This window comes from Bufo gargarizans, chromosome 1 (genome assembly GCF_014858855.1).
Source record: "Bufo gargarizans isolate SCDJY-AF-19 chromosome 1, ASM1485885v1, whole genome shotgun sequence".
NCBI lineage: Eukaryota > Metazoa > Chordata > Amphibia > Anura > Bufonidae > Bufo > Bufo gargarizans.
Window position 1 is genome coordinate 119,974,025 of NC_058080.1, and position 18,954 is coordinate 119,992,978.

Consider the following 18,954-nt stretch of genomic DNA (forward strand, 5'->3'; position numbering starts at 1 on the left):
TCACTAATGGCCCTTGGAATCACCAGTGTTGGGTCTAGAAGAAGCATGCCCAAACACACCATGACTCTTTAGTAACCTGTGCCAGGGCTGCAATAACCTGTGCCACACGCAGTGTTATTCCTTGGTAAAGCTTATCAGGTGGAGGACAGTATGCCTATAATCTGTTTATAAAGAGATCTGCATGGTGGCCTACTGTAAAGGCATCTGATCCTGACATGTTGCCTTCAAAGAGCACTTTCATTAATTTTACATATAACCTAGGAAAGTGTACGATACCCCTAAAGTGCACTTGGCACTGCCAATGTACGAAGAAAGAGGGTTTTAGGCTCAATCTGAAGTGTTCTGTCCTTTCTGCTGCAGCTCATTGGGCATGTCCATTCTGCTGCAGCTCTCCCTATCACAATTCAGGAGACATTTGAAGAATGAAACTGAGCATGTGCGGCCATCTCAGTGAGGCGAACAAAAAAAAACATAAAAAAAAAAAAAAAAACAGCAGGTGACGCCATACAGATACGTCTTATTGAATAACTCAGTGACTATGCAAATTTTTGAATTACATGCAAGTACAAAAAGATTCAGATCCAGGTGCTGGTTTGAAAACTGAACTTTCCTTGGGACAACCCCTTGAAATGCATTATTCAAGTCTATCTTGTCTTTTCAACCTCTCATAAATTGTATTTAGGGTAGAAATACCAGCAGAGGAGTCATTTGATGGCCTGGATGAACATTGCACCACTGAACTTTTGGATGACTATTACTCGCCACCACTGCAGTTGAATGTTGACCCAGAAGAGGAGCACAGAGAACCCTATGAAGAAACAAATAGCTGGGATCCCACCTCCACTGTTCCTCCTGCTGCCGAGCTTCCAACCCTGGTAAAATTGTTGTTTTGTAATATAATAATGTACATCAGTACATGTGGTGGGAATCACAGAGAGGTCACTATAGCAGACTCCATATGCAGTACAAATGTAGGCCATTAAGATTGTAATAGATCATATATTCTTGAAAGTCTCTTGGTAATTATGGTTCTCTCCGATTTAAAATGGTTTTCCAAGGTTTTAATATTAATAACCTATCATCTGGATAGGTCATATAGTATCTGATCAGTTGGGATCTGACACAGGCGTTCCTGTGAGCGCTGCTGCCTTCTCCATGCCCACCAAGCACAGCGCTGTACATTGTATAGCGGCTGTGCTTGGTATCGCGGTTTAGCACCATTTACTTCCATGGGGCTGAGCTTCCCCTAGGCCATGTGACTGATGAATGTGTCGTAATTCTGCCTAGTCGGACACCCCCTGACCAGATACTGATGACCTATCCAGAGGATAGGTCATCAGTATTAAAAAAAAAAAAAAAGACAGTGTAGCTATTGGTTTATGACCAAATCAAAAGCATTGAAATCTTTGTCCTAGTCCCTAGCCAATGTGTCTCCCAGCTTCTACCTGCTTCGTTTAACAGACTTGGCTCTTGATGTGAGGCTCAGATACGTTATACAGTGCTTAAAGCAATAAATGATTAGACATGTAAATATTAATCTGGAGGTCACACAAGGTCTGTAAAGTTAATAAGTGGAGAGATTTTTTTTCTCTCCAAGCTAAACATCCTTATTTTCCCTTAGGCAGGTTTGAATATGGAACAGGAATGGCAGAATGGCAGTTTTTTAAATGAACCTGTTCTATAGGGAAACATTCCCAGGAGCACCAGCTGTGTGTATTTTGTGTATGTGTGTGTGTGTATGTATATGCATATTTGTGTGTGTGTGTGTGTGTGTGTATGTATGTATGTATGTATGTATGTATGTATGTATGTATATATATATATATATATATAGTTGTTTCGATACCAAAATTTTGATTCGGTTTCGATACCATAAAAAGTATTTCGAAATTCGATACCACACAAAAAAAAAAACGCAAAAAAACTATTGATTATTAAAACGTTGATTAAATCAAACAGAAAATCCTCACTTACTATTAATGTGAGGCACATGGGGTCTAGTCCAAAAGAGTATGCTTAGCCTGACATTAAAAATAAGTGACCCCATCATGTTTAAAACATGGTAGTGGCTAGATTGGGGTTAATGAGTCACATTAACCCCAAATCGTGCTGGCTGCCTGATACATGTTTTTTGCCTCCCTTTATTTTGAGGCAGGCTTAGGCTAGGGCTACACTGCGATAGTTTTTTTTTTTGTAGTACGACTGATTGATTTTAATCATTGAATGACAGCAGCAATTCAAATGAATGCAATCTTCTGGACTGCAGCTGTCATTCAATGTTCAGTTAAAATCAATAGTTAAAATCGATCAGTTGTGCTACAAAAAGTTGCACTGTTGCCCTATCCTAATACTCTTGCACTGCTCACATATACACAATATACACTATGAAGTCACTGTCACATAAACACACTATGCAGTCACTGCCCCACACCCCCACTGTCACATAAACACACTATACACTATGTAGTCACCCCATACACACAATGCAGTGTCCCCCACCTTCCTTGTCCCGGGAAACTTAAGAGCCCAGGCAGATGCACGTGTCTGTACTCTCCAGTATAAACTGCAGACAGGAAGGGTCTATCATCTGATTGGCTGACCTGACTCGCCTTCTCTCTTTTATTGGCCGAGCTGCTAGTCCTTCATTCCTGCTGCCCTGAATCACAGCAATACAGAGAGTGGCAGCGCCTGGGTAACAGTTTCCTTTCCAGATCAGAGCTGTCCCTGTTAACTCTTTCAGTGCAACACAGGAACTTCTAGTAACCTGTTTTCCACAGTTAAGCTACTAGAACTATCGGCCCTGCAGTGCTGCGCTGTCATTATCATACACTGTGTATGGTAATGACAGCCCTGCTGTGCTCTTGTTGCGATAATGAGAGCGCAGCAGGGTCAGCAGCCTGCGATATGTATTACAGACTGTTGCACACAGTACAGGTCAGGGCTGTCCTCATCATACACAGTGTATGGTAATAGTGCAGCAGGGCAGGCAGCCCCCTGCATAGTAAAAGCCCACGTCCCTCCTCCTGCATTAATTACCCACCCATTCATTGGCCTCAGTGGCGACCGCGGCTTAGGAGGGAAGGATTCCCTCCCTCCTCTCTGCTGTCTGACCGGAGAGAACTTGTGCGCCTAGTGTGGCACACGCCATGTTCTCTTAGAAGTGGAGATACTAGGCTGCACAGTAGCGCAGTCTAGTATCGAAGAAATGAGCATCACAGTACCAAACAGATACTGGTGTACAAGTATCGATTGGGTATCGAATTTTCGATACCCGAAACAAAATATATATACAGACGTGGACAAAATTGTTGGTACCCTTTGGTCAATGAAAGAAAAAGTCACAATGGTCACAGAAATAACTTTAATCTGACAAAAGTAATAATAAATTAAAATTCTATAAATGTTAACCAATGAAAGTCAGACATTGTTTTTCAACCATGCTTCAACAGAATTATGTAAAAAAATAAACTCATGAAACAGGCATGGACAAAAATGATGGTACCCCTAACTTAATATTTTGTTGCGCAACCTTTTGAGGCAATCACTGCAATCAAACGCTTCCTGTAACTGTCAATGAGACATCTGCACCTCTCAGCAGGTATTTTGGCCCACTCCTCATGAGCAAACTGCTCCAGTTGTGTCCGGTTTGAAGGGTGCCTTTTCCAGACTGCATGTTTCAGCTCCTTCCAAAGATGCTCAATAGGATTGAGGTCAGGGCTCATAGAAGGCCACTTTAGAATAGTCCAATTTTTTCCTCTTAGCCATTCTTGGGTGTTTTTAGCGGTGTGTTTTGGGTCATTGTCCTGTTGCAAGACCCATGACCTGCGACTGAGACCAAGCTTTCTGACACTGGCTAGTACATTTCTCTCTAGAATTCCTTGATAGTCTTGAGATTTCATTGTACCCTGCACAGATTCAAGACACCCTGTGCCAGACGCAGCAAAGCAGCCCCAGAACATAACAGAGCCTCCTCCATGTTTCACAGTAGGGACAGTGTTCTTTTCTTGATATGCTTCATTTTTTCGTCTGTGAACATACAGCTGATGTGCCTTGGCAAAAACTTCGATTTTTGTCTCATCTGTCCACAGGACATTCTCCCAGAAGCTTTGTGGCTTGTCAACATGTAGTTTGGCATATTCCAGTCTTGCTTTTTTATGATTCGTTTTCAACAATGGTGTCCTCCTTGGTCGTCTCCCATGTAGTCCACTTTGGCTCAAACAACGACGGATGGTGCGATCTGACACTGATGTTCCTTGAGCATGAAGTTCACCTTGAATCTCTTTAGAAGTCTTTCTAGGCTCTTTTGTTACCATTCGGATTATCCGTCTCTTAGATTTGTCATCAATTTTCCTCCTGCGGCCACGTCCAGGGAGGTTGGCTACAGTCCCATGGATCTTAAACTTATGAATAATATGTGCAACTGTACTCACAGGAACATCTAGTTGCTTGGAGATGGTCTTATAGCCTTTACCTTTAACATGCTTGTCTATAATTTTCTTTCTGATCTCTTGAGACAGCTCTTTCCTTTGCTTCCTCTGGTCCATGTCGAGTGTGGTACACACCATATCACCAAACAACACAGTGATTACCTGGAGCCATATATATAGGCCCAATGGCTGATTACAAGGTTGTAGACACCTGTGATGCTAATTAGTGGACACACCTTGAATTAACATGTCCCTTTGGTCACATTATGTTCTGTGTTTTCTAGGGGTACCATCATTTTTGTCCATGCCTGTTTCATGAGTTTATTTTTTTACATAATTCTGTTGAAGCATGGTTGAAAAACAATGTCTGACTTTCATTGGTTAACATTTATAGAATTTTAATTTATTATTACTTTTGTCAGATTAAAGTTATTTCTGTGACCATTGTGACTTTTTCTTTCATTGACCAAAGGGTACCAACAATTTTGTCCACGTCTGTATATATATATATATATATATATATATATATCCATAGAAGAAGTTAGGCAGCACTCCTACACATGCAGAGATGGTTATATGGTGCCTGCGGTGGTCCCTCGATCCAGGACAGGTAAATAATAAAGAAAGTCCGCAGCACTCCTTAAAGTAAAAAAATGTGCAGTTTATTCACACATGTCAAGAATAGACAACGTTTCGGTTCTCTTACAGAACCTTTCTCAAGTCAGGTGACCTGACTTGAGAAAGGTTCTGTGAGAGAACCTAAACGTTGTCTATTCTTGACATATGTGAATAAACTGCACATTTTTTACTTTAAGGAGTGCTGCGGACTTTCTTTATATATATATATATATATATATATATATATATATATATATATATATATATATATATATATATATATATATATATATATATATATATATAATATTTCCCAGAGTTTAGTGAAATCTAATTATTTTCTTTAGCTATCAGGTTTGTAGAATGGTTAATAATTTTTTTCTGTTCTGTGACAAATAGATTGATCAATTATGACGTTGTAGATTGATACCATTATCTCGTTAAGTTCTGTTTTTATTCTTGTACTTTAATCAAAGGTCGACAAAGAAACAAATACAGAAGAAGCCATTCATGAAAATATTTCAGTCCGGCCCAAGGACAGAAGTAACCTTGGATCAAGACAGCGACCGTTTGTGCGAAACAGCATGATCGTCCGGTCTCAAACGTTCTCTCCAGGAGAGAAGAACCAGTACATATGTAGGGTAAGATGGAAGTTATTTTGATTCTACGGCCTGACATTTTTTGCCCATAGTTTTTGTTTGGGGAGGAAAAAAATCAAGCATGTGTTCCCCTTTCCCAAATAAAATGTTAGCTTTTTCCCTTTATAAAGATGACCATAAAGTTTAGATAATTGTTGGCAGATCAAAGCAGTGGATCTGCGGATAAGCTAATGTCTGCGACCCTCTATAGACAGCAGGTTGTCGGCACCTGCCACCAAAATTGCATAGATCGGACCAGTTGGGCTAGCCTTCATGTCCTGTGCTCATCAGTGAAATGGGACAGCCATGACTGTCGCCGATTTACTGGCTATCATTACTTGGACCACTTTTGGTAGGTACCTAAGCACTGCATACCAGAAGTACCCCACAAGTCCTGCCATTTCGGAGAACCTCTGACCCTGTTACAACTTGTCCCTTGTCATATTAGTTTTTTAATGTTATGGCTAATCAGTTTTAGAGGTGAGCGAACTTGTGTTTTCCACTTCGGCGTACAAGGTTCGGGTTATCTAAGGATTCCGTTATGAATTCAGTGGTAGCGGAATCCTGAACGGAATTCTTAGATAACCTGAACTTTGTACGCTGAACTTGAAGTTTACTCATCACTAATCAATTTCTTATGATACATTAATGATGAGGGACTTGCAGGGCAATTTGTGATGATTAAAGAAAAAGGTTTCCTGCTTTGGAAAATTCCTGCATGTTGGAAGGGTCTATTGACAATAGACTCGTTACAAAGTATCCTCCTGCTGGGACCCCCAGTGAACAGCTAGAATCTGTCGGGAAAGTAAACTCTAAGGGGGTCATTTATTAACCTGCAATATACTTATATAATGCTTATTTCAGGCGCGGATTGTGGCGCAACTGTCAGTTTTGCTGCAATTTGCAACTTTTCCCCACTGATGCCAGGTCTAAAAAAGTGGGCGTGGCGTGAGTGGGGAACCACAGGCTCATCTCATTCATCATTTTCTACGCCTGGTTTAGGCGTAAAAACTGGTCTAAATGTAAACCAGATAAAACGCTGGTCTTAATAAATGACTCCCTAAGGCCCTTGCAGACGAGCGATACGGATTAGGTCTGGATGCGTTCAGTTTTAAAAAGCGCAATTTCGCAAGCAAGTTCATTCAGTGTTGCCTGCGATTGTGTTCAGTTTATATTGCGCAGGGAAAATGTGCATTGATGCATTTTTCACACATTGATGCATAAAAAACTGAATGTTTACAAACAGCATCCCTTAGCAACCATTCGTGAAAAACGCATCGCATCTGCACTTGCTTACAGATGCAATGCGATTTTCAAGCAGCCCCATTCACTTCTATGGGTCCAGCGTTGCGATAAAAAGCCCCATTCACTTCTATGCTGCGATTTTCTCGCAACACACAAGTGATGCGTGCAAAACAACGCTCATGTACACAGACCCATTGAAATGAATGGGTCCGGATTCAGTGCGGGCGCAATGCGTTCGCATCACGCATTGCACCCGCGCAGAATACTCGCTTGTGTGAAAAGGGCCTAAGTGTTTGGTTTCCCTGCAGCGCCACCACAAGGTAAACTAAATATTACACAGTAGTCATTCAGATCAATTGGATCTGCTCTTGGTGTCTTCTTTCTATTGTGGCCACGAGATGAACATCTTGATCAGACGGCCGAGCCCTTATAACTTAATTATGGTTATGAAAATTGGTTTCAAAACTAGATTGTCCCTTTAAGTAACATCCAGAAAGAACAGAGGGGCACATTTCTTAGGACCACCGTTTTAGATGCCGGTCTTAATAAGCCTGCGCTGGCGGTTGATGGCCTGAAGTTATGTAGAGGCGCCAATTCTAAATGTAAGACTGCGTCCTAGCTGTCTTACATTTAGACTGATTTCTACTCCTAAACCAGGCGTTGAAAATAATGACTGAGCCGGGCCTGCCGGCCCCTCCCTTTCCCACCCACGCCACACGCCCTATTTTAGACTTTGCGTGAGAGGCGAAGAAATTACAGATTTTGCCATAACATGGCGTGGGACAGAATTTGCGCCAGATATAGACCACAGAAGTGGCATATATTTGTTTGTAAATGACCCCCAGAGTTTTGTTATCTTGTAGATTACTGGATACAATGCAATCTTTAAATCCAGAGAATGGTAACAGCTGACTATTTAATCTTTGCTTACAAGGTCCCATCTATTTTCTCTGTAGCCTGCATCTATTTCAGAAGAATTCCTATAAAAAAAAAAAACAGGAATACCTCCAAAATATTGAAATGACCATAATTGCCCCATATGCTGCTCTCCTGGAATTTGACCCCTTTGAAGTAAAGACATTACCAAATTATCCCATCAAATCCTGGCACATGGAGGTAGCTGTGCATCCTGTACATCCTATATTATAGTCTTGACCTAGGAAGTCCTTATATCAGATGTCCTCAGATAATCTCTGTACTGAACAGGCTCGGCATATTCCGTTTCATCAAAAATCGCCATCTGCCCTTTCCTCCTGTAAACTGACCTCTGTGTCTCTTTAAATCTTGCATTAAAGAGGACCTTTCACCGATCCTGACATTGTGAACTAAGTATACAGACATGGAGAGCGGCGCCCGGGGATCTCACTGCACTTACTGTTATACCTGGGTGCAGCTCCGTTCTCCTGCTATGCCCTCCGGTATCTTCGGTCACTAAGTTATAGTAGGCGGAGATTTCAGTCACTAAGTTATAGTAGGCGGAGTCTGCCCTTGTTCTGCAGTAGCGCTGTCCAATCGCAGCGCAGAGCTCACAGCCTAGGAGGTTATTTTCTCCCAGGCTGTGAGCTCTGCAATGTGATTGGCCAGCGCTACAGAAGAACAAGGGCAGACTCCGCCTACTATAACTTAGTGACCGAAGATACCGGAGGGCATAGCGGGAGAATGGAGCGGCGCCCAGGGATAATAGTAAGTGCAGTCAGATCCCCGGGCGCCGCTCTCCATGTCTGTATTCTTAGTTCACAGTGTCAGGATCAGTGAAAGGTCCTCTTTAAAAGTAGATTTTCAAGAACTGCATTACCTGTACAAGCCCACGCTCTTTACTTAACGTGTAGCCTTAGCTCCATATTCCCACTCAACACCAATTCTACTGTCCATTTGCACTTAAAGGGGTTTTCCCACGATTAATTTGAAAAATAAATATATAATCTAGTACATGACAACCTCTTTCTAACAAAGCTAGAACCAGGTCTGTACATCGCATGGATCCAGAGATCTCCCTATTCATTGCTCCAACTATTCTGCTAGATTTATTTCAAGCTTTGGGGCGTGCCCTTTCTGCTTCAGCTAGTGGCAGTTGAAGGAGCATGTGCTTCCATCTCAGTGAGCAGGACAGATACTGACAAATTGGAAAAAGAGCAAACAGGAGGTGGCGCTATACAGATGGTTTTAATTGAATAAGGAAAACCCCTTTACAGTATCTAATGAGTTTTTCACTGCAACGATCCAATTTATACTTCATTTTCCTCCACCTGAAAATAGACTTTTGTCCAGTTAACAAAAAAAGTTAGAGCAATGTTGTGTTGGCAATTGTTACCCATCAGATTATTTGATCAGTTTTAGCTCTGATCCCCTATTGTTCCCAACTCCTGAAGACTTTGGCACTTTAGTTTTGCATGAAGACATCCCTCTGCCATCCATGTGATCTCCCTAGCTTGCCCTGTGCCTTTAGATAGGATGTGGTCAGTGACTTGGCCTTCTAAATATTAAAGGGGTTCTGCAGTTTTTTTAAACTGCTCTATCCTTTGGATAGATCATCAGTATGTGATCGGCTGGGGTCCGACACCCGGGACCCCTGCCGATCAGCTATTTGAGAAGGCAGCAGTGCCGCGGCCTTCTCGCTGTTTACTGCAGGCCCAGTGATGTCACGACTAGTATCACTGGCCTGGGCGCGGCTAAACTCCATTCAAGTGAACAGAGCTTAGCCGCTCACAGGTCATTGATACTACCCGTGACGTCACTGGGCCTGCGGTAAACAGCGAGAAGGCCTTCTCAAACAGCTGATCGGTGGTGGTCCCGGGTGTCGGACCCCCGCTGATCAGATGCTGATGATCTATCCAGAGGATAGATCATCAGTTAAAAAAAAAATGCAGAACCCCTTTAAATGCATCGCTGGTCATGTAGTACACTCCAGTTCGCCACCATGTGTGTACATGAGTATCTTCACTGATCACATGGGGCCCACACCGTAGGTGTGATCGGTAGATATTGTATATTATCATTGTCTGGATGTAATATATTATTATTGTTTTAATGTGATAACCTCTCTTGCAGCTCAATCGAAGTGACAGTGACAGCTCCACCCTTGCTAAAAAGTCACCTTTTATAAGGAATGCAACTGAACGACGCAGTTTGAGAGTAAAGAGGGTACGTTCACAATATCTGTAATGGAACGATTATTATTTAAAGTGGTACCTAGTTACCCAATCTCAACGAGTGAATTAAAATTTTACAGAGAAACAAGTTGTAATTACTAAGATAACTTTTATGTTTAGCTTCTTCTTATTCTGTCATTTTAAATGATTGTCTGCAGAATATTGCCTCCCTTTATAAGTCACTGCATAGGAAACCAAAATTCCAGCGCATAAATCATGTGGGTTTCTAAAAACAGTAATCCTATATCTGTATGGGCTAAAAGCGTTGTCCAGGATTTACCATCAATGTCAGATTGATGGTGGCCTGACTCCCAGGAATCCCTGAAATCAGCTGTGGGTGCTTCTATGCCAAGCATAGCGACGTACATTGTATAGCGGCTGTGCTTGGCGTTGTAGCGCAATCCCATTCCCTCGAATGGAACGAAGCTGTACAAAGGCCGACTAGTGCAAGTGACAGGGCAAAGAAGAGGCCATGGCACTCGGCGAGCACCGCAGCCTCTTCAAACAGTTGATGAGGGGGTGGTGTCGGAAGTTGGACATTCACTTATCCTGAGGATAAGTCATCAACCTTTCAATCCTGGTAAACCCCTTTAACCTCTTCAGGACACATGACGTACCGGTAGGTCATGTATAGTTCCGATCACTGGCAGGCGGTGATCGGAACCCGGTGCCTGCTCAAATCATTGGCTTGCGCGGGCCCCCGTGTCTGCGATCACCGCAAACCGCAGGTCAATTCAGACCTGCGGTTTGCGGCTTTTACCTGTGGTTGCGGCGGTGATCGGAGATGCCATCGGGTCCCCATGCGGCTGTTGGAGGGACCCGATGGCATGGAAAGCATCACTCTGACTTCCGGTGACGAGCCTGTGAGATCCAGCCCCCTGGATCTCACAGGCAGGAAGCTGTATGAGTAATACTCACTGTATTACTCATACAGCCAATGCATTCCAATACAGAAGTATTGGAATGCTTTGTAAAGGGATTAGACCCCCCAAAAGTCCCAATGTGGGACAAAAAATAAAGTGAAAAAAAAAAAGTTGAAAAAAATAAAGTCGTAAAAATAAACTAAACCTATATAAACATATCACATGACCTAACCCCTCAGATGAACACCGTGAAAAATAAAAACTGTGCTAAATAAACCATTTTTTCTCGCCCAGTTTCCTTGGGGGACACAGAAGACCTTGGGTATAGCTCATCTCCCTAGGAGGCGTGACACTAAGTGAAAACTGTTAAGCCCCTCCTCCACAGCTATACCCTCAGCCTGGAGAGAGAGGCTGCCAGTTTTTGCTTAGTGTCCAAGGAGGCAAGACACTCCCTGCTACTGCAGGGCTGTTTTCTCCTTGTTTAAATTTTGATTTTTACTTTTTTCTTTTCTTTTTGTTCCAGACATTACGGGACAACAGAGACGCACTAGACCTCTCTGTTTCTCCCGGGGTCGAGCTGCGCCAGTGCCGGTCATCCGCACTGCTGCCTCCCCCACAGAAGGCAAGGTGGACCAGGGCAGCCCAGCTCCCCTGCATCCCGCCAGCGCAAGGGTCGCCCGCACGCCAAGTCCCTCTTCCAGCGTCCTGCCACTACGGTGCCAGTAGCTGAAGGGGCGACCCTGCTGGAACGGACCGAGGGTGAAGACGGCTGTGGTGAGAGAGTGGCTTCTCCAGCCCTACGACCCCCTCCCCCCACCCAGGTCTCCTGCGTGACTGACCCCCATACTGGTCCCTGCTGGTCCTAGGCTGGCCCCATCCTAGCTTGTTTTATTAGCTCCCTCTCCTCCCCTCCACAATAGGTGCCCACTGAGGGGTTATGCTGGCGTCCCTATCATGCCGCCCAGGGAGCTGCCTCTATCCTTTACGGGCACCCGGTCACAGGGTCCCCCGCCCCCCTATCGCCTTACCGGTGCGCTGCTCAGGGCCAGAGGCCCTCTCCTGACGGCTGCAGCGTAGGGCCCTTGTTTCCGGTCCGCGGGGTGGGCACCCGCGGCCGGAATGACTGGTGCGGTGTTCCAGCATACCCTGGCCGACCGCTGGTGCTCTGAGAGGCTGTCTTTCCGGTCGGCCGGGCGCCGCAGAGGGATTCTGTCCCAGGATTCCGGCTCCTTCCCGGGCCCCCTGACTGTTCCGGCCCGCGGGGTGGGCTCCCGCGGCCGGTATTATGCACGCTCCGCTCCCTCCAGGTCCCGGCCGGTACCTCCGGGCACCGCAAAAATTTAGGCCCCGGCTTCGCGGCCTACTAGGCCGCACAGTTCCGGCCTCGATTGGAGGGGGCGGGCACTCTCCAGGCGCGAATTCTTCCCGCCGGAGGTTCCCCCGCCCCCAGGAGATCGCTGTACCGCCCTCAGGTCGGATCCCTGTTAACCTCTTGGATGCCGACGGCTCCCATCTGGAGGAGACCCTAAGGAAATGGCCTGTCTAATCCACCTAGCATAGACGATGACGTCGGCGCAGGCTGTGCCCTTATATGGTGGCCCCTTCCTACCTCAAAGAGGCTGTGTTTTAGAATAATAAATAAAAAATAAAAATTTAATAAAAAATATAAATACAGAAATAATATAAAACTAAACTGTATGCGTGTATATATATATATATATAAGACATATCTGTATCTTTTTTGTTGGCTGCGCAGGATGCTGCAGCCTGACCTTAGAGCGCTGGCCGTATGCCTGCCCCTATTCCATAGGCGGCATGTTGCGCTCCGTGGCACTGGCCAGGTACATGTTCCCCTTCTAGGCGGACCCTTGCGCTCTCCTGGGATACGGCGCTGGCCAGGTGCAGGCCGCCTTTTCTATAGGCAGAATTAGTCGCCCTCTCCAGTCACGGTGCTGGCCATGTGCATGACCCCCCATTCTAGGCGGCATACTGCACTCTCCCTGGCTGCGGGCTGGCCTTGTGCATGACCCCCTTCTGTAGGCGGAATACTGCTCTTTTACCGCAGACGGTGCTGGCCATGTGCACGACCCCCTTCCATAGGCGGAATGCTGCACTCTCGCTGGATTCGCTACGGCCATATGCATGACCTCCTTCAGTAGGCGGAACGCTGCACTCTCGCTGGGTTCGCTACGGCCATATGCATGACCTCCTTCCATAAGTGGGATGCGGCACTCTCTCTGGATTCGCTGCTGGCCATACGCATGACCTCCGTCCAATGGAGGACTGCTGCCCTCTCTCTCTGGATTCGCTGCCAGCCATATGCATGGCCTCCGTCCATAGGCAGAACGCTGCACTCTCGCTGGATTCGCTACGGCCATATGCATGACCTCCTTCCATGGGTGGAGTGCTGCAGACCTCCGTCCCATGGAGGGCTGCTGCACTCTCTCTCTGGATTCGCTGCCGGCCATATGCATGACCTCCGTCCATAGGCAGAACGCTGCACTCTCGCTGGATTCGCTGCTGGCCATATGCATGACCTCCGTCCATAGGCGGAATGCTGCACTTTCTGGATTCGCTGCCGGCTATACGCATAACCTCCGTCCATAGGCGGAATGCTGCGCTCTCACTGGTTTCGCTGTCGGCCATGTGCACGACCCCCTTCCTTGGGTGGTATGCTGCGCTCTCACTGGATCCGCTGCCGGCCATGTGCATGACCCCCTTTCCAGGGGCGGTGTGCTGCACTGACTGGATTCGCTGCCAGCAGTGGGCATGTATCCTTTCCTCAGGCGGCATGCGCACATACCCTCTGACTGTGGTTGTTCTCTTTCAACGCCACTGACTGTGGTTGTTTTCTCGCCAGTGCGTTGCTGGCCATGTGCATGACCCGCATCCTTGGAGGGGTGCTTGCATTTTCACTGGATGCAATGACGGCCGTGTACATGGCCCCACCCCTTTCTGGGCGGAATACTGCACTTTCACCGGATGTGTTGCGGGCCATAAACAGCCCTCCTCATTCCATGGGTGGAAATTTGCACCCTCACGAGACCCATGGCTGTCCTTGATATGCTGTGCGGGACTCTTGCATGTTCCCCTTCATTGCGGAGTAGTTGCACTCCCACAGTATTCGGTGTTGGGTGGGTTATTGCGCAATCGCTTAATGCTAGGATAACCCCGTGCATGTCCCCCTTTCACTGGGCGGACCTCCTGCGTTCCTGCTGGGTACTGTGCGGCCATGTGCATGGTCTCCTTCTGGATACTGTTGGACTCTGTGGCTGATCCCTTTCACTGGGTGACAATTTTTTTGCAGTGAGCGGAATTTCTGGTGCGCTCTGTCCGTTGTTTGGGCCGTGTATGCCTTCTCCTCCCATAGGTGGGTTGGCCTTCTCACTGCTTGCTTGCGTATGCCTCACTTCCTTCTGCGACATACTTTTTTCTTTTGGGATAAGGTGCTTGTCACGGGCCTTGCACTCTTCTCTAAGGAGATCATTCTGTCCACCTGTATAACCCCTGGGTGTTGTCATACCAGCATTAAAAGAATGCCATTGTATTCAATGGTGTATACTTTAGATATAAGTAGATGGGCTCTACTTGCTCTCTACTGCACCGAGCTGGGTGGTGCTCGTTCTCTGGTTTGGCCTGTATATTGTGGTCCCGTTGTGTCGGCATCCTCCATGTCCGTTGGCCTTTCCACCTGGGGAGTGTTTGTGGTTCTTAGATACGTACCCATTCGTTCTCCCGCGCACTTGCTTCCCGGCGCAAGCGGTCACTGGGTCGAGAGTGCCGTTTGCAGTGCCACTCGACTTCTGCGTTGGCTCTGGCGGGACTGCTGTTCCCTCGCCTACTACTGTTTCCTCCTCTTCGGGTGTCGTGCGGTATGAGTCTTTTCTTTTGGCGCCCTCTGCGCTTCAGGCTGGTCCGCTACCGGGTTGGGGCCGCTTTTCTCCTCATGGTCACCCAACTTCTCTTGGGTGCTCGCTTACCCAGGTCCGGAGGACTTCCACCTTGGGTTCTTCGGGGTATTCGTCTTCGGCGTGGCAGTGTACCGGGCGCCTCAGTGTAGCGGGGTTCTGCCTTTTAGCTGTCCTATGGCTTCCCTGTTGCCCACTCCTCCTTTCGGTTGGAGGGTGTTATGCCGGCCTCTGTCTCGACTGCCTTTAATCGCCGACTCTGTTTGGCTTCGGCTCGGTACCGATCACTCCGATGTGGCTTCTGTCCCGGCCACGCTTCAGAGGCTGTTCTTTCACTGCCCTCCCCTCTGGGGAGAGCATGGTTGTTCATGTGGATGGTTCCGGTGTTCCTTTTGGCCTCGTACGGTCTCCCTTGTTCTAGCTGTGTGCCTATTTACCGGGTCTACCGCGTTCTGTCCTCCCTTTATTTTCCATTCTGGGCAATGGTCCTGCTATGGTCTTACCTTCTCGGTAACTTGGGAGGACTTCCATTCGGTCAAGATTGCCCTTAGATCTCCCACACCGGGACTGTAGGACGTCTTCCTGTGGTGGCTACATCGACATGGACTTTGGCCTGTCTTGTCCTGGCGGTTGCTGGGCGGACCCTTCGGTTCCTTCCGTCTGTCCTTCTGCTCCCCCCACTCCGGGTGGATACGGGACAACGTTGCTCGGGGGCCGGCGGGACCAGTTTTGCCGACAGTTCTGCCCGTATTACTGGTCTGCGCCTGATCACATTGGGTTTTCACCCGCTTGCCCAGGCGACTCTAGCGGGCTCGCTAGTGTTCGCTCCTGGCCGTGTTTCGTCCAGGATCTGTTGTAGGACTTAGGGTTTTTACCGGGGGTCCTGTGGGCAGCTGGGCGTTCCCCCACTCTGCCTTTCTCTCTCCATGGTTCTGTCTTTCTCCAGTCCGACCTAGATCTGGGACTGGGACTCTGTTGCTTGAAGTGTCAAGTGTCAGCACTGTCCTTCCCCTTTCAGCGTTCCCCGGCCTTCTGGGCCTGTCAAGACCCTCTTCCGTGCAGCGGCTTTGGGGTTCCCTTGTACTGCCCTCGGGTTCCGCCCTGGGAATTACATACTGGGCTCTTGGCACTCCAATCTTTCCCTTGGAGCCGTTACAGAAGTTCTCTCTACTCCTTCTGTCCTGTACGGTTGTGTTTCCGTAGCCGTTGTGTCTCTGACGGGTGCCTGAGTGGCGGCCCTTCTTGTTTCGTGCCTTCTGTCTTTCCTCAGGACAGGGCTGTTCTCCATCCCGTCTCTTCCTTCCTTCTGAAGGTGGTGTTTGTCTTTCATTTTAACGAGGCATTCGCCCTCCCCTTCCCACCCCCGGGAACGGACACTTCACCGGTTTGGACGTTGTTTGGGCCTTGCGGTTTTTACTTGGAGATCTCCGACTCTTGTCGACGTTCGGTCTCTTGGGTTTCCAGGAGGTCCGCGCAAAGGGTTGGCGGCCTCCAGGGTGGCTTTCCTCCGCTTTCTCACAGTGGCTATTGCTGTGGTTACCACACCATGGGCAGGGTTCTGCTTTTGGTGTCACCGTTGTTTCACTGGAGCGGTCGGTGCCTCCTAGGCCGGAGGCATTTGGCTTCGGCCATGCGTTTGTGCAAGGCGGTCACTGGTCTTCCTTGCGGAGTTCTACAGGGTGCATACTCTGGCTTCGGCAGATGCTGCCTTGGGCTGCCTGGTCTGCAGGCGGCGGTTTCTTGGTGCCTTAGGGTGCTTCGCCTTGGTGCTGTGGTCCCTCCCCTTTTTGGACTGCTTTTGAACGTCCCAAGGTCTTCTGTGTCCCCCAAGGAAACTGGGCGAGAAAACGAGATTTTTGTATAACTTACCAGTAAAATCTCTTTCTCGCTCTTTCCTTGGGGGACACAGCACCCACCCATTCTTTGTTTTTCTCTACACGGTTTCCGAGTTTGTTTTACCCGTTGGGTAGTTGGCTTGTTGGTTCCATTTTTGGACTTTGCCTTTTTTCACTACTTGGACACGCAACTGGCAGCCTCTCTCTCCAGGCTGAGGGTATAGCTGTGGAGGAGGGGCTTAACAGTTTTCACTTAGTGTCACGCCTCCTAGGGAGATGAGCTATACCCAAGGTCTTCTGTGTCCCCCAAGGAAAGAGCGAGAAAGAGATTTTACTGGTAAGTTATACAAAAATCTCGTTTTTTGTCACTTTACATCACAAAAAGTACAACAGCAAGCAATCAAAAAGGCGTTTGCCCACAAAAATAGTACCAATCTAACCGTCACCTCATCCCGCAAAAAATGAGCCCCTACCTGAGACAATCGCCCAAAAAATAAAAATATGGCTCAGAATATGGAGACACTAAAACATCACTTTTTTTTGTTTTAAAAAGCTGTTATTGTGTAAAACTTACATAAATTAAAAGTGTAATAGCAAGCGATCAAAAAGTCATATGCACCCCAAAATAGTGCCAATTAAACAGTCATCTCATCCTGCAAAAATCATTCCCTACCCAAGATAATTGCCCAAAAACAGAAAAAATTATGGCTCTCAGACTATGGAAACACTAAAACATGATTTATTTATTTTTTGCTTCAAAAATGAAATCATTGTGTAAAACTAAATAAAAGAAAAGTATACATATTAGGTATCGCAGCATCCGTAATAACTTTCTCCATAAAGATATCAATGACCTAACCCCTCAGGTGAATACCGTAAAAAAAAAAAAGGTGAACAAAAAGCAATTTTTTTTGTCACCTTACATCACAAAAAGTGTAATAGCAAGTGATCAAAAAGTCACACGCACCCCAAAATAGTGCCAATCAAACCGTCATCTCATCCCGCAAAAATCATACCCTACCCAAGGTAATCACCCAAAAAAATGAAAAAATTATGTCTCTCAGACTATGGAACCACTAAAACATGTTTTTTTTTTGTTTAAAAAAAGAAATCATTGTGTAAAACTAAATAAAAGAAAAGTATACATATTCGGTATCACTGCGTCCGTGACAACCTGGTCTATAAAAATACCACATGATCTAACCTGTCAGATGAATGTTGTATATAACAAATAATAAAAACAGTGCCAAAACAGCTATTTCTTGTTACCTTGCCTCACAAAAAGTGTAATATAGAGCAACCAAAAATCATATGTACCCTAAACTAGTACCAACAGAACTTCCACCCTATCCCGTAGTTTCTACTCTAGGGGTGCATCAGGGGGGCTTCAAATGGGACATGGTGTCAAAAAACAGTCCAGCAAAATCTGCCTTTCAAAAACCGTATGGCATTCCTTTCCTTCTGCGCCCTGCCGTGTGCCCGTACAGCAGTTTACGACCACATATGGGGTGTTTCTGTAAACTACAGAATCCGGCCAATAAATATTGAGTTTTGTTTGGCTGTTAACCCTTGCTTTGTTACTGGAAAAAAATTGATTAAAATGGAAAATTTGCCCAAAAATTTAAATTCTGAAATTTCATCTCCATTTGCCAATAACTCTTGTGGAACAACTAAAGGGTTAACTGCTTTTGTAAAATCAGTTTTTAATACCTTGAGGGGTGTAGTTTCTTAGATGCGGGTCACTTTTATGGAGTTTGTACTCTAAGGGTGCATCAGGGGGGCTTCAAATGGGACATGTTGTCAAAAAAACAGTCCAGCAAAACCTGACTTCTAAAAACCGTATGGCAGGCATCCTCAAACTGGGGCCCTCCAGCTGTTGCAAAACTACAACTCCCAGCATGCCTGAACAGCCTACAGGTATCAGCCTACATCAGGGCATTGTGCGAGTTGTAGTTTTACAACAGCTGGAGGGCCGCAGTTTGAAGATGCCTGCCGTATGGCATTCCTTTCTTTATGCGCCCTGCCGTGTGCCTGTACAGCAGTTTACAACCACATATGGGGTGTTTCTGTAAACTACTGAATCCGGGCCATAAATATTGAGTTTTGTTTGGCTGTTAACCCTTGCTTTGTAACTGGAAAAAAAATATTGGGTGGTTTCTATTATGTAAGCTTCGCAAAGTGACTTCAGACCTGAACTGGTCCCTAAAAATTGGGTTTTTGAAAAATTGCAAGATTTGCTTCTAAACTTCTAAGCCTTGTAACATCCCCCAA

At 46.3% G+C, this 18,954-nt stretch overlaps 1 protein-coding gene across 2 annotated transcripts in view; it reads left to right on the forward strand.

The window, feature by feature from the left end:
• WWC2 (WW and C2 domain containing 2) overlaps positions 1–18,954 on the forward strand; it is a 183,911-nt gene that overhangs the window by 148,499 nt on the left and 16,458 nt on the right. For both annotated transcript variants that reach the window (XM_044297357.1, XM_044297364.1), the window contains 3 exons: positions 683–875; positions 5,522–5,686; positions 9,977–10,069. In XM_044297357.1, coding sequence (XP_044153292.1) covers positions 683–875; positions 5,522–5,686; positions 9,977–10,069 — 451 coding nt within the window. The remainder of the gene's footprint in view (positions 1–682; positions 876–5,521; positions 5,687–9,976; positions 10,070–18,954) is intronic.